This window comes from Ochotona curzoniae, unplaced genomic scaffold (assembly GCF_017591425.1).
Source record: "Ochotona curzoniae isolate NIBS_2020 unplaced genomic scaffold, NIBS_Ocur_1.0 scaffold_4683, whole genome shotgun sequence".
NCBI lineage: Eukaryota > Metazoa > Chordata > Mammalia > Lagomorpha > Ochotonidae > Ochotona > Ochotona curzoniae.
In genome coordinates, this window is record NW_024467121.1 from 8,828,007 (window position 1) to 8,844,364 (window position 16,358).

A 16,358-nucleotide genomic window follows, 5' to 3' on the forward strand; every position below is an offset into this window, starting at 1 on the left:
GCTAACATGTTATGTCTTGATTTTTGCTCTCAGCCCTTGTCTATATTCCTGTGGAATAGTAATTTTTCTATTTTTTGCTTGTTGAAATGTCTGGTTGGTGATTATAAAGTAAGCTGAAATTATGTCAACACAAATTAAAGTAAAAAGGAAAGTAGGAAGAAAGAAAGGAAGGAAGAAGGAGCGATTGAGGGTGGGGAATTGAGTACCTTCTTGTATCTATTAAATATGTGAAATCTATTCTCTTTATATTATTAAAAATTAAAAAATGAAGAAAGTTACTCACAAAGACACAATGAACTGCAATCACTGGTATAACCCTACCAAGATCTATTCCCATTAGGTTCTTGCAAACCGTCCATTGGTACAGAGAACGCATCCCTTTCCCCAATGCATAACATTAAATGCCTCCAGGAGAATACTCAGGAGTCTCCATTCGGTGGAAGATGCCAAGGTGTCAGAATACTCTGGCTGACTTGGGGCACAGCCCTCAAGTTTGAACAAAGAGATCAGGAGCACTATGACAAGTGTTGTCCAAGAAGAGAAGAATGTCTTCACAAGGGGTCAGCATGCCAAAACCCACCAACTTTTTCCAGGGGATTCCCTGATGCATGTATACCTTGGGGATCTCCTATCACTCCTTCTACAGACCACCATAACCAAGGATTCTGTGAACTAGCTCGTTGACATTAGAAATGAAGACAAACGTAAATCGGACTAGCCTGGGATTAGCACCGGGGAACTTTTACCTTTAATCTAAGTTAACACAAGAACAGCATCATATATTGCAATGTGGTCCCCAAACGCAGGGAAAGTTACGCTTGCATAACCTTGTGCTCTATTCAGCTTGTGAACTGCTGTCACAAATGGTTATGAATGTCATTGCTGTCATCTTGCACAGTTCTAGAGGCTGGAAGTTGGAAATCAACACATCAGCAGGGCAGTGTTATCTCTGGAGGCTCTAGGGGAGGGTCGTTTTCTTGGCTATTGCAGCTGCTGGTGACAGTCAGCATTCCCTGGCTCATGGCTGCAGCACTGCGATTCTGCCTCTATTTTCATGCAGCCTTCATTATAAATTCCCTTTTATGAGGAAATCTCTCTTACGAGAATGTTCCTTCTGAGAAGATAGGGAATCCTGCATGTAGGATTCACTAGGACCATCCCTATTAGCTCCTCATCGCATGTTCTTCACTTAATCACCTCTCCAGGAATCTCAGACATGGTTGTTTGCAGGCTCCAGGGATTGGAACTGTGTATCTTTGGGGACCACTGTTCAGTCTAACACAAACACTAAGTTTGAATCTTGGAACTGGCCTGTGAACCAGGTGAGACTTCTTTCTGGGGGAGTAATCCCACCCTTTAAAGACTACTTTTGGATAGATTGTTAAATTTGCAAGTGAGACAGCTCCATGGCTGCTTCTCATCTGTATCTGCTCTCCCATTCCTCTCACCATGAGGAAAGGCAGTGGCCCGGGTATTTGGGAAGAAAGTTCTTAGGTGTCCTGGCTGTTTTTGTGGGGAGCAATATGTCTCATGCTCCTGGGTGAATTTGGTCTCAGGTAGCATCTTGGATTTGGAAGTCCAAAAAAGGCGAGAAAAAAAAATTTTAAAAAATTGTGCAGCTTGATGTAGCCTTCAATACTATTTTTTTTCCTCTAATAGCTGTTTCTGAACAGCTAGTTTTGTTTTGCAAATAATGCCGGTTTTACCTGAATAATTTCTGGATCAAGACACTCTAATGAAAGCAAGGCTAATGAAAGCTTGTTTAGCCTGATGTGTAACTTGCAAATGTATTTTTATTAATTTGTAAAATGCCAGATAGCATATGGATTACTCACCTTGTCTGAGAATTTTTAGAGAGGTATTTTACTTTAAAGTAGGTCTGAATGAAATAAGCTGGACCCTATCAGTCTATGACATGGATGTTTTGTCAAGCAAACAAATGTAGCAAGAAGGGCTTCATGAAACGAGGTGGACTTTCATTCAAGTGCAAAAATTGTACTAATAGAGTGGGCTCTGGAAATGGACCAAGACCAGACGTCACTTGTATGACACCTCTGATAAATTCATCAACTTGCTACTGCTCATGATGACCATCCACCAATGGGATGACTGCTATGGCCACTACAGCTACTGTTACTGCTACAACATGTGAGAGCAGTGATGGAACCACCCAGCTCCCTTGAAAGTGAGTTTTATTATGCCTCATATAGCCATGAAAAGATGCCTTGCTGAAGGAAAAATTCTTATTTGCCTTTAAAAGAAGACATTAGATAAGTAAGACATTGTAGCATGTCTTTAAATAGCCGGTGAGCCTACTATATTTGAAATGTAATTCACTTTCTCCAAATTAAATTTACACAAGGCATTTCAGGGATATAATTTTTGCATGAAGTGAGGCAAGTCTGTAATACAGGAGAGCATTATGCTTAATTTTGCAAAATGAATGAAGCAGCATGCTTCCAGGCATGCACAGAATCACAAAGTTGCAGGAACTGAAGGAACCTCTTGGGTTTTATAACCTGCCAATACCGCTTGGGGTCAATATCTGTCCTCTTTTCTCTCCTAAACACACACACACACACACACACACACACACACACACACACACACACACACAGGCACACACACACACACACACACACACACACACGGAACTAGTCAATTTAATGTGAATATATGGATTTATGGTAACTAACTCCCAAGGCTATAGCAGCGTCATTTCATTCATCGTCATTAACATGAACATTGTTATAATTGCCAGCAATCTTATGGCTGCTATCCTGTTCCAACAGAACATATTTAATGGAAAACGTGACGTGTTTTGAGACCCTGAAAGAGAACTGAGGTGGATAACTGGCTTGTTTGCAGAGAGAACACCAGCTTCTCTGGATTGTTGCAAGCCAAAGGTGAGTTTAAAATTAGAAGAAATATATGCAGCATGACAGCATGCATTCCCTTCATTAGACTAGTTTGGTTAGGTGATGGCTGAAGTGGTGGAGGTAAATTTGAGGGATATGGGCCACAAGCCACTGTGACAGTTATACCTCTATAACTGCTCTAGGTGAGAATTCTGCAATGGCACCCAACAGGAGAAATACGACTTTACTTATGAGAACAAATTTCCATGGTTTCTGTTCCACATAGTCAGAGATACATAGGCTCACAGGCTTCTTTAAAAGATGGGACGTTTCCCCTGCAGGAGGAAAACATTTGCATTTTTAATTATTAATCTCATGATGACACAATTCTTGGCTCCTGGAAGGACTGTTATTATTTTAAAAGAGGTAGAACAAAGAGACTCTGACAGAATACAGTTGTTTGTTCTTCCAAATTATATATATTACAAATGTGTCCAGGCAGGTGAAGCCAAGTTTTAAAACTGAATGAAAATGTGGGTGGTTTTCATTGCTTTATCTGCATTATCTGATTTTTTTTTTTACTTGAGAGACTGAGAGAGCAAGCTGTCATCATTTGTTCATTTTCCAAATGTCCACAACAGCTGGTGGGATGAAGGCAAAGGCAGCAGCCAGGAATCTCTCCCATGGGTTTCCAGGACCCAAGCTCTTTCATCCCCACTGTTGCCACCCAGGGTGTGCATTGGCTGGAATCTGTGAATTGGGAGTAGAGTCAGAACTTTTACCCAGACATTGTGTTACAAGATGTAAGTGTCCCAAGTGACATCTTAACTGATGTATCAAGTGCTCACCCTTGCATCAGCCTTTGAGATCATCATGCTTTTTCCTTCCTGCCCAAGTAGCACATTTAGTATTTTATTTTTAAAGTGTGAATCTAATGGGGTTGGCTTTTTTTCATTTTGTCTGTCTGGACATGTTATCTCATTATCATTTTTTTTTCCTTTTTAAATTTAGAATGTAAGGAGAAGTCCTTATTAACCAAGCTAGGCAGTGGTGGTGGTTCCCACTACGCTCCTGGAACCACTGCCTAATTATCACCCTTGGGGGATACTTTTGCTAGACTTTAAGTTGCGGTTAATTTTCTAACAGTATTTTTGAAATGTCATTTAATTCTTTTTGCTCCTCTAAGTATCAGCTGTCCACCTGAGTTAGCTCCTTCAAAGTTAATGTCTCTTATTTTCTAACTGCTTTTAAGGTCTCACTTTTATCTTTGCTTTCAGTAACTTCACTGCTGAGATGAGGATTTAAGAATTTTTCTTCATGGTTTATAATGCACTTCTTCGATATGTAACTTGATGTTTCTTATTTCTCTGAGCAAATGATTACTTATGATTTTTTTCAATTTTGTTCCTGCTCTATTTTTTCTCTTTCCTTTGGAAACTCTTAGTAAGTGCCCATTGGGCTAGGTGAGACTGCCCAGTGGCTTGGTCAATCATATATCAAGATGCTGCTGTGGAAGTATTTTTGACAGTGTTAATATTTGAATCCAAGAATTTTGGCTTAAGCAGTTTACCCTCCATCATGATGGTAGTTCTAGAAAAATAGCTGAAGGCCTTTGAACAAAGATTAAGGTGTGACACAGAGGGCAGGGAGGTATACGCAGAGGCTTTCTATCCGTTGGTTCACTCTATCAATAGCTGCAATGGCTGGGGCTGGGTAAGGCCAAAGCCAGGAGCCTGGAACTTCGTCCATGTCTCCCAGGTTGTGAAAGCTGGGGATTGCCTCCCTGGGTACACCAGCAGGGGACTGGATGGAAGTAGTGAACCTGGAACTTGAATTATTGGTCACATACTGGAAGTTCAAAAGGCCACAGCGATAGTCAAGCATAAAAAGCATATTAAAATCAAATGGTCAGAAGTCAATGAGGAGAGAAACCTAAACAGTGAGAGAATTCATTAAATTAAAGTGAAATCTCTTTAGACGAATAGTAAACTTTTTAACAGAAACCTTACAGCCCAGAAGGTAATGGGATAATATATTCAAGGTCTTGAAAGGAAAAAAGTCACTTACAATCACGAACATTGTATCTGGGAAGCTATTCTTAAAAATCGAAGGAGAAAAATATCCTTTCCAAGATGGGCAAAAACTGAGAGAATTCATCTCTATCAACCTTGTCTCATAGGTATCCTAAAGGAAGTCCCACATGACACGTGAGCCCCCCGAGGAACAAGCTTCGTGACACAATGGATTAGTTTGCTGCTTGTGACATGGCATCCCATGTCTCAGTGCCCATTTGATCTCTGGCTGCTCCACTTCCGTTCCAGCTCTCTGCACATGGCAAGGCAGCAGAGCATGACCAAGTACTTGGACCCCTGTTGCCAGCATGGGTGATCTGATTGGGTTTTAAGCTGATCAAGCTCTTGCTGTTGTGGATAACTGGGGAGGGAATTACTAAATGGAAGATTTCTCCTTCCTCTCTTTCTTTGTTTCTGTTACTCTACCAAAACCATAAATAATTTTTTTTATTAAAAGAAGCAGACATCATGAAAATACACTTTAGTACCAAATTCACTGACAGAGAAGATTCACAGAAGAGAAAGGAGAATCCAACTTTATGATAACAAAAGCTAGCAAAACATAAATATAAATGGTAATAGAGGCAGAAAGAAATGTATAAATCAATTTGTGATCAAACAGAATGATGAGTTAGTTCTTATATTAACTTTGATTATGAATGGATGAAACTTTGCAGTCAAAAGATATAAGCTGGTTGGATGGATGAAAAAGCAAGACCTAACTACATGCTGCGTATAAGAAACTTGCTTCATAGCTGTAAGTGCACAGTGATTGAAAGTGACAGGTTGGAGGAGGACATAATGATGGAAACTGAAGATGAGTAGGAGTAGCTATATTCACATTAGCTAAAGTAGACTTGAAGTAGAAAGCTGTAGAAAGGGTAGACTATTACCTATTATTAAGAGATTTATTAAACCAGAAGATGTGACAATCATAAATATACATGCACTCCAGGCTAGACACACAAACAGATAAAGTAAACGTTGTTAGTCCTTAAGGGAGAAGTGATGCTAACACAGTCACAGTGGGGACCTTCAAAGACCCACTGTAATCAATAGACAGACCATGCAGACGGAAAATCATCAAGGACATATGGGTGCCGAGGAGATGCAGAGGAAGCTGCTGGCTCCTGGCCTCAGAATAGGCCAGCTCTGGGTGGGGCAGCCATTTGGGGAGTGAGACATCAGATGAAAGAATTCTCTCTCCTTCTGTAACTCTGCCTTTCAATTAGTGAATAAGTAAATCTTTTCAAAATCCTCAGCAAAATATTAACACCCTGAATTCAATACTACATCAAAAATATCTCACATCTGAAACAACTGGGATTTATTCTGGTGATGCAAGAATGACTCTGCATTTGGAAGTCAGGAGATGTAATAAGTCACATTAAGAAGGAAAACAAAGTGGTCATCTCCAAATGCAAAAAAAGCATTTGGTGAGATTCTACATTACTTCTTGAGAAAAGCGTTCAACCAGTTATATGTGGAAGGGTTACACCTCAAATTGAAATGCACCGTCCGTAACAAAACACACAAGCACCCCAAAACTGAATGAAGATAAGCTAGAAGCATTTTCCTTCAGATCTGGGACAAAACAAGAATGTGCACTTTTGCCACACTTACTCAACACAGTATTGGAAATACTGGTAAGAGCAATCAGGGAAAAGGAACTGCATAAAATTGGAAAGAAGAAGGTCAAAATATCCATGCTTGCAGATGGTAAGATTCTATACATAGAAAAATCTAAGCATAATACTGAAAAACAGAATGCATAAACCAATTCAGTAAACTAGCATCGCATATAATCAGCACACAAAATATAGACACATTTTAAAACACCATTAGCAATCTTGCTGAAAACAATCATATTCATAATATCTACAAATATTAAAAATTCATTAATAATTTAACCAAAGATGTGAAAGAGCTCTATAGCAAAAAACCATAAGAGAATGATGAAAGAAATTGTCAAGGGCAGAAGGATAACTGGGAAGATATTATTTGTTCATGGATTCAAAAAATTAATATTGGTTAAATGTGTATACTACATAAAGCAATCTAATGAAATTCTTATCAAAATACCAATAACATTCTCTATAGAATTATGGAAAACAATGCTAAAATTCATTTGGAAGAGACCCAGATTAGTCAAAGTGATCCTGAGGAAGAAAAACATTCAAGTTGAAGGTGTCATACTAATTTTAAAGCGTGCTGCAAAGCAATAAAAATAATTGAAACAGTTTGGTTATTCTCTTTGTAGCTATGTTTAATTTACTATTAGTCTGTTTGCTTAAAGAAATTCTTTTATTTTGTGGATAGCGTAGTGGTTAAGCTGGGTTGAGATGTTTGCATCTCATGCTGGACTGGTCCCTCACTCCAGCCTTTTGGTAATGCATATACTGAGAAGTAGATTCCAGCTCAAATAACTGAGTTCTTGCCACTCTCTGTTCCTAAATTGGACTTGGTTCAGCTGCAAATGTTGTGGACATTTGAGAAGTCAATCAGCAAATGGCAGGTCTCTGTATCTCATATAAAAATACATTTTATTGTCTTCATGTCTTCCCCTAAGTTTTCCATTTTGCTTTTAAAATATTTCTCATCATATGCAGTGTAATTAAATTAGAATCTGTGTCAGATAATAGCAATCTCTGGAATTGTGTCTCTATTCCATTTTTTTAAATTTATGCTGGCTTCATTTTTGCCTCCTTCCGTGGCTGTTCATTTTTCACTTTTGGGGAAATATTCTACTTTTAGAGAGTTATTTGATTTTTTTACATATTAAGTCACTTTTATTCAAATTAAATAAGTTCAAGCCATCTGTAAACTCTACAAGAGTCTACTCAGCCCTTTTGTGTTTGAAACGCAAGGGAAATCCTAGCATCTAACTTGGTTCCTTACCCCTCATTGGTAGCAGTACTGCCCTACTTCTTAGCTTCTCACATTTTCTGTCCCTCTGTCCTCTCCTGGTGCTGGCCTGGTGACACTTTCCTCTCATTCTAGCTTTCTGAATCCGTCAAAAAGACTGTTAGGTGTCTTTGTCAAGATCTTCAAGCCACCCTCGCTGTCTGTGGTGCACTGCTACCAAAATCGGGACTCTGAAGCTTTAACGAAATATTATCTACTATCAGTGAACATCGTACTTTTCCAAAAGGCAAAGGTCTTTTGTCAGTCCTTACGACTGAAGCATTTCTCCTTCACCATGGCAGCTAGAACCATGAATTCCGTTGAGTGAAAAGTGTCCAGGCAGAGATTATATAGAGTTTTCATGTCAAAGACACATTAGAGCTTGATACCAGGGGTGTGATGGTGATGATTGAGTTACGTCTACAGGAGGCCTGCATTGGTTCATAACAAGAGGGATCATCTGAACAGATCTGAAGATGCTATAAATGCTAAGTTTTCCATTCCCATGAATGGGTAGATAATTGGGTGTTCTGACATTATCAAAAGCGAGGTGGAACTAAATGACTGTTAAGGTATCTTATGTGTACCTGTTTCTCTGTTTGCCTTATAACCAGCTTTGCAATCCATTGAAGGCAAAGATTCACGTGATCTAGTCTTAGATCTGGAGCCAAACAGGATTCAAAAAATATACTTATTTATTTTGAGACAGAGAAAATTTTCCCACCTGCTAGTTCATTTCTCAAATGCCCACATCAATGTCTGGTACTGTGGCATAGTGGATAAGCCACTGCCTTCAGCTCGGTTAACTCACATGGACACTGGTTGTGTTTCGGCTGCTTCTCTTCTGATCCAGCTGCCTGTTAAAGGCCTGGGAAAAGTAGTGGGAGTCCTGACTGAAGTTCTTGCTCACGGCTTTGGGCTGGTCCAGGACTGCAGCCATCTGGGGAGTGAAACGGAGAATGGAAGACCTTTCTCTGTCACACACTCCCTGTGTGGTTCTTGTAAAATTAACAATCAATATTAAAAAACACCCATAGCCACAGGGCTTGGCCAGGCTGAAACCAGGAGCTGTGAACTCAATTGGGGGTCTATCACATGAGCGAAGGGAACCTGGATTCTTGGGCCATCACCTACTTCCTCTGAGGTACATTATCAGGAAGCTGGATTGGAAGTGGAGGAGGGCCTGGGTCCCAGTCTCTTCAAGGTGGAACGCAGCAAATGCCTACCTCAAGGCCTCTTGTCAATGCCGCCTTTGCTCTACTTTTCCACAAGGTCCTTATTTTTTTTATCTGCCCATATTCTCGACTTGTACGTAGTCCCTCTGAGATATGGATTTTTGACTATTTTATTCTTTGTTATTACCCAGTGCAAGATTGTGACTGGCCCAGTATAAGTGATCAATACATATTAATTGAATGATTAAATGAATGTCTACATTATGTTGAGAAATTTCTTGGTGTTTAGGATAAATAATATGTATGTATGGATGATATTCTGCCAGCTCTACCTTCAGACCAGAGATGGTCTCCCCAAGAAACTGATGAATTTATCTGGACAATAAGATGCTGGACTCTGTTAGGTATATGCTGGGAACGAAAGAATCTTGACTGAATTTGTACTGAAATATTGCAATAAGGTCGAGGAATCTACCATGGGGGGAGGGTATGGGAAAGGGATGTGGGAATCCCAGAGCCTATGAAACTGTGTCACATAATACAATATAATTAATAAAAAAAAAGAAAAAAATTTTTTGGACTAGTGGCAAAAGGACACAATAGTCTGCTAAAATATGTATTATATGTATATATAAATCAAAGTTTTAAATTTAATATATGAAGTATATTAATTTATATTCATGTTAATTTATTTATATTAATTATAACGGATAATGTATCAATTCATATTAATTTATAATATTAAATATATCAAGTATATTTAAATATTATTAGTATTTATTTAAATTTAAAATATATATTAAAGTTCATGTTTTTCACACTAAAATAAATGGAAAATTTGTACTCTATTTGTTACTCTAATCTACATTTTAACATGAAGATAATATTACGAATTTATTGCCATATGGCTAGAATAAAATTGTTATTATCTCACTGAGTTATTTTGCAAAATACTATCAGTGACCATTGATTTTAGAGTTTTCTCCTGAATAAGAGGCCTCATGCACCAGATAAGATTCTTCACACAAGAATGTGACTATAAATGACGACAGGGATGCAACCAGAATGCAAAACAACAACAACAAAAACAACAAGAACAAGAAATAGGTGGCATTGAACAAAAATTATAGGTGACCATTGGTGACGTTTTGATCAGTAGGAAACTTTATCCTTTCTAATTAAGTGGCTATGAATCGTGACTTTGGACAGAAGCACAAACTACTGCTTCTTACTGTTTCAGACAGCCACGCCCTGTGTGGAAAGGCAGCTGATGTTCTTCTCGGGGTCTGTCTCTCAAATTTCACGTCCATTCCCAAGACCTTGCTGATAGGTTGTAAATATAATCATAGTCCTATCTTTAGTAGAAGTCAAGTCTTACACTGAAAGATAGATCTGTTACATACGCCATGAATATGAACGAAGAGTCGGTTTAACCGTCAGATTGTCCTCTGTTGCCATCGCCTTTCCTTGATGTAGAAAAGCAAGCCTGGAGGTTGCAAGCTCAGAGAATCATATATCTCAGTTTAGTAGAACAAGCTGTCAAAGTCATTTTCCATTTCACAGCGCTTTTTATTTCTAAAAATATGCATATTCAAAGCACATGCTTTTATTAATTACTCTCACCTCTGTTTCACTCCACTGATCTCATTGAGAAAGAAAGGACAGGCTCCTCTGGGGCAGCTGTGTAACTGATGTTGGCTTCTGTGCTGGAAGTTTTTGCCACAGGTGTAGTGTGGTCTGAGCAGAATTTTTTCTAGTTTATTTTTCGAAAATGTTAATATGTTCTAATCACTGTTCTCACTGTTCTGTTAATATGTTCTAATCAGTAAGGGTATCTTTTTCATCTTTTTTGCTCTTTCTTAACACACAACTAATTTAGCCATATCTAAATTGCAGAGTTTCTACTAGCCTAGTAGGTTAGCTTCATCTTCTTTTTTTTTTTTTAAGGATGTATTTATTTTTATTGGAAAGGCAGATTACATAGAGGAGGAGAGACTGGGAGGAAGATTTGCCATCCAATGATTCACTCCCCAAGCAGCCGCAATAGCCAAAGCTGTGCCGATCTGAAGCTAGGAGCCAGGAGTCTCTTTGGGTCTCCCACACTGGTGCAGGGTCCCAAGGCTTTGGGCTGTCTTGACTGCTTTCCCAGGCTACAAGCAGGGAGCTGGATGGGAAGCGGGGCACCAGGATACGAACTGGCACCAATATGGCATCCCAGTACATACAAGACGAGGACTTTAGCCACTAGGCTACCATGCTGTGCCCCTCTAGCTTCATCATCTAAGGCAACGCTGCAAACTGACCTTGAGCAAGCCCTGAGGTAAATTTCACTTGCTTGTCTGTCTTCTTATCCTTATCTTCATTTGGCACCTTTTATTTCTTAATAAGAAATTAGGACAATCTGCTTTAAAAATTTTACATTAACTGTCCATCAAGAGTAATGCAGTTACTGCTCAGGGGTTGATACAAGGTGAGATACTAAGGGTTATTCTTTTCGGTTTCCCAATAATGAAAATCATACTCTAAACCATTACTTAAAGCAGATTAAAATGTTTAGTTGGACATCATTTATTGCAGTGGGGTGGATGGCCTAGGGGCTGGATGAGGAGTCTCAGGTATCCTACTATTGTATTATGCCACTCAGTGGTGTCAGGCGGTTCTGAATTTACCTGTTTATGATTTTTGAAATTCACTACTCCCTAACTGCTGATGTAATGAAGTGATGTATATGTCACTATGTTCCCATATGGCTTAAAATGCCCCAAAAAGAGACAAAATTTCCAGCAAGAAGTATGCTCATGCTCAAACATTGGATCAAAGATTCTGTGTGAATAGTGGCTTGGTAATGATGATTGTGTTTGTAATTTTTATTTTCTTGTGCTTATAAAGTTTAAATTCTTCTAGTTGATGTGAATGAGAATAACTCAAAAAGCTAGAAGCACAGAATAAGAGGGTACTTGACACTCATCAGAAGAGAGAGAGATTTTCTTAAATTTGACTTAGAAATTGTATAACTTTACTGAAGTTCTTGGGGCTCCCAATATCAGGACATTTTCATTCAGTTGCAACCATTATTTTCTGCTTTTCCTTTTTGACATCCACCCAGAGCTGTGTCAGTTGTCCAATCACATTATGTAAGTAATCTTTAAAATAAACGTTAACATGTGACAGAAGGAAAAAGGAAAGAAAGAGGTCAAAACTGGAATCAAAATGATAGTTTTGAAAACAATTATTGATATTCTCTATTGCTTAAAAAAAACACACCCTGGAATTAAGAGTCCAGTTGAGATGCTCACGCAGAAGAGGATCTGGGTTTGAGTTTCCTAAGTCCAGCTTCCCCTGGTGCATGTACTGTAGGCAATGATGGCTCTGGTGGTTGGGTCCCTAACATGCAGGTGGAAGATCCATATCACATCCTCTGCTTCAGTTCTCAGTTCTGGTTTCAGTCTGGTCCAGCCCTGGCTGTTACGAGCATTTGAAGAGAGAATCCATGCATAAGAGCTCTCTGTCTCTCTCCCACCTCCCACTCCCTTCCTATCTCTCAAACAATAGTTAAATACATAATGAAATACACAATTAAGTAAATTTAAAAATACATAATAATTAACCTAGTAGCTAAAGTCCTCGCCTTGCATGCACCGGGATTCCTTACAGGTGCTGGTTCTAATCCTGGTGGACTCACTTCCCATCCAGCTCCCTGCTTGTGGCCTGGGAAAGCAGTCAAGGACGGGCCAAAGTCTTAGGACTCTGCACCCGTGTGGGAGACCCGGAAGAGGTTCCGGACTCCCGGCTTCGGATCAGTGCAACTCCGGCCATTGTGGCTGTTTGGGGAATGAATCATCAGATGGCAGATCTTCCTTTCTTTCTCTCCTCCTCTCTGTATATCTGCCTTTCTAATAAAAAACCAAAAATTTTTAAAAAGAAGTAATTTTGTAGATTTCCAATCTGAAGTGAATTTTTCAGTTTCTCGTTCAGCGATGCACAAATGATAATGATTGTTTCAGAGACTGTATGTGAACTCTTAGGCAGCTCAGAGTTTTAGACGAAGTTTCAGTGGGTTAGTTTGCTTCTTCCACACCAATTCCCTAGTAATAACCTATTGACTAGTCTTCAGGTATTCTTGTATTGTGTGATAAATAACAATATCTGTTATGAAAATTCTCTGCCACAGGACTCAATGTGGAATATTGAAAGCACTTGGGATTTGCAATCAGTCAGATCTGAGTTCAAATCTTTGCTTTTTATTATTAATCTTAGATAAATTACAGAATTACTTGAGTGTATTCATGTTATTAAAATGGGAATGCTATCAATTGCTGTTGGCTGGTATGAGAATTGATTGACTATGTGATAAATTGACATTGACAGCAAATCCGCATCCAACGTGGATTATGCCCCTTCTCTAAGTGATAGAGCCATTCTCTAAAAGACTTCAGTACTTTGTAATAACTGCATCAGTTGGATCAGACAAGGATCTCCTTGTCCCAAATACTCGAACCCCTCAGACTCAGCAAAACCAGCTGTAGGCTGTTTATTGCCTATAAGCTGTCGTCCCAGGATCCTGTAACTCTGAACACAGCTATAGAAGGCAGCACTTAGATCTTGGCTCCATGAACTAAATCTGTCTAACATGTACCTTGTAGACAGTGGCTGAGACTATGGGACACTCTCTATCTTGGGGTTGAGGGAAGGAGTCAGGAGTCTGGGGACAGAAATAGGGCTTATGGGGACAGCATATCATGAAGAAGCACAAATGCACTTGGGATAAGATCACCATCAGTATGTAGGTGTTACCACGTCTTGTCAATATTTTAAATTTAGACTGTTTTCAATGAGAGGTGATGTCTTAATAAACAAGTACACAATATCATGATACATTTAAATAGCAGAATGATGTACTTGTGACTGTTGCTGAAGGATTATACTACTGTAATAGTGTGGGGGAAAACAGTGGCAGGGGCTGGAGAAATGAGGAGGGTGGAAGGGAAATCCCTGAGCCTATGGAACTGTGTCATGAAAAAAATAAAAACACTAAAAAAAAAAAAGCAGATACTTAGTATGCCTTGATTAAACATTACCACCCTCTTTTAAATAGTGTTGAGACAGTTTCATAACTTCCTACTCCAAGTTCTCCTTTACTGCACATTAGCAAGCCTCTGCAATCTAACAGGATCTGGTCCATTTGAGCATGAGATGAAGCAACTCCCCAGATACGTTGACTTTTACTGCACTGGGTACCACAAAAATCCTCCCTGATACCCACACAAATTTTTACTAGGTAGTCAGAATCTTAAGATTAGGAATTCTGGAATTTTAAGATGTTGGAGGAACAGAGTACAGTTTAGTGATACGATGGGGGAGAACCCATCTTTAGTCTTCTCTGTTTTTAAGTTTGAGGTCTGTGCTCATATTTTCCTTAACAGCACATGGACAATTTTCAAATGGTCAATTGCTGCATTTTGTGGAACAAATTGATAAATGGAGTTACTCCTGCGATAACAGGTTTCTTTTCCCGAATATTTCCTTGGCATATTTATGTGCTATTTCTTTTAGTATCTACCAGTGCCCTCAGGAGGCCTTGTTTTACTTTTGGTCTTATAGTTTAGAACAATTACAGAATCCTGGGAATAACTCTTAGGCCCAGCTGCTCTGAGCTCTTTCACCTGTTGTCCGCCATTCCCTCCTACGCCTGCTCCCCCAGCCAGGGCATTTGGTGTGGGATTTAAACCAGCCAAGCCGTGCTCTTGGAGCGAGGAAAGTGTGCTCCTTGGACAGAAGTGGTTTTGTTGCTTTCTCAATGTATCTGCCTGGTTTTACCATAAATAGCCCTTGAGAGCTTTCTTTCCACTACTCAGTTAGGGAAGATACACCAAATTTGAATGCCTTCTCCTTCAGGGCTTCAAAATGAGGCTTCTGGGGGGCATTAAAATATGCATGTTATTAAAATATGCATGATTCCTTCCTCTGCTTTTCAGTTTCTATATACCTGGAAGTTTCTTTAATGTAGCAGGCTAGCTAGTAGTCACGGTGGACATTTTCCCAAAGCCCTCCTAGCACTTAAGACCGGCTCTTTTCAAGCGGACCTGAACTTGGCAGTTTCCTTCTGCTTAAGTGATTCTTGGCTTTGGTTACTGGCCCCATGTGCCAAGTGACCAGGGAGAGCCTCCTCATGTGCTGGGGGGTGTGAAGGTTCGAGAAGTCACGACTGGGGTCTGTGCAAGACAGACATGGCAGCCCAGTGCGGTGCTGGCCGAGGTTAGCTCACTGCCTCTGAGATGTGCTCCCCTCTTGGCCTTGTTGCAGTAAGCCTAGGGATCCTTGGTTTCTGTAACACTGCTCCAGCCACCGTGACTGGTCTCCACCTTCCTTTTTACTGCTGTTCCTTTTCCAGGCAGCTCCATTGGCAAGGTCTGCTGGTGAGCGTCATGGGCTGGGGCCTCTTAGACGCACACATGAGCAGCAGAGCCTTTTCCTTTTTAATTGACTACTGTAGTGAAAGTGACAGAGAGATGTGTGATGAGCTAGATCCCATCACAGATTTATAAGCAGGTTTCTTACACTCAAAGATGCACTGAAACCTTTCAAGATTTTTTTAAAGTCTTTGCATTGATTTTCCTTTGCTCATAAGCCTTAAGTAGTTGTTGGCTACAACAGGTAGGACATGCCCTGAGGTGGCACTGGTGGCACCTGCATGCTGCTTGCCTGCTGATGGAACGGAGGTGGTAGATTTTTGAGGACAGTGTTTTCTTACCGCTGAGGAGGAGTCGGTTGTGCCGGTAGGAGGTGGGCAGCTGGCCAATGTCCTCCATCCTGTGGCTCATGACTCTGGAGAGGTGGCCTGTGTGGTGCAAGCTTCCCACAACGATGCTGTGGAGGTACACGGGCTCAATGAAGTGACAGAGGAGAGCGCCTTGTAGTCCCAGGACATTCCACCTGTAGGGACAAGCAAGAGAGGAGTCAACAGCGTCCGTTTACCTGCTGGGAAGGTGCAGGGAGATTAGCCTTGCCGTCTACCCATCACCTACCCAGGCTGCTGGGTTCCTGCAAAAAGCCTGGTGAATGTGTGTCCTTCAGCTCCCAGGTCCTTGTGGTGGCACTCTTCCCATCATGCAAATGACAACAAGGGCTCTCCTGGGAACTCCCCAGGCACCCTGGAATCACGAGGGCGGCCTTGGCCTGTGGCCACTAATGATTTTGAACGGCTCTTTACACTGCGGACTGAGCTCTGACAGTGCCTCTGCATGCTAATAGGACCCGACTTCCTCTTGAAAAATGTGGGTTGTGAGATGGAGAGGAAGCTGCGTGTTCACCCAGGGACTTAAAGCTAGATGTTTTCTTTTTTTTAAAAA

The 16,358-nt window shown here is 40.3% G+C and overlaps 1 protein-coding gene across 1 annotated transcript in view; it reads right to left on the reverse strand.

Annotated features, from left to right (window-relative positions):
• ADARB2 (adenosine deaminase RNA specific B2 (inactive)) overlaps positions 1-16,358 on the reverse strand; it is a 183,289-nt gene that overhangs the window by 11,081 nt on the left and 155,850 nt on the right. Inside the window, exon 8 of the mRNA XM_040968291.1 lies at positions 15,761-15,942. Coding sequence (XP_040824225.1) covers positions 15,761-15,942 — 182 coding nt within the window. The remainder of the gene's footprint in view (positions 1-15,760; positions 15,943-16,358) is intronic.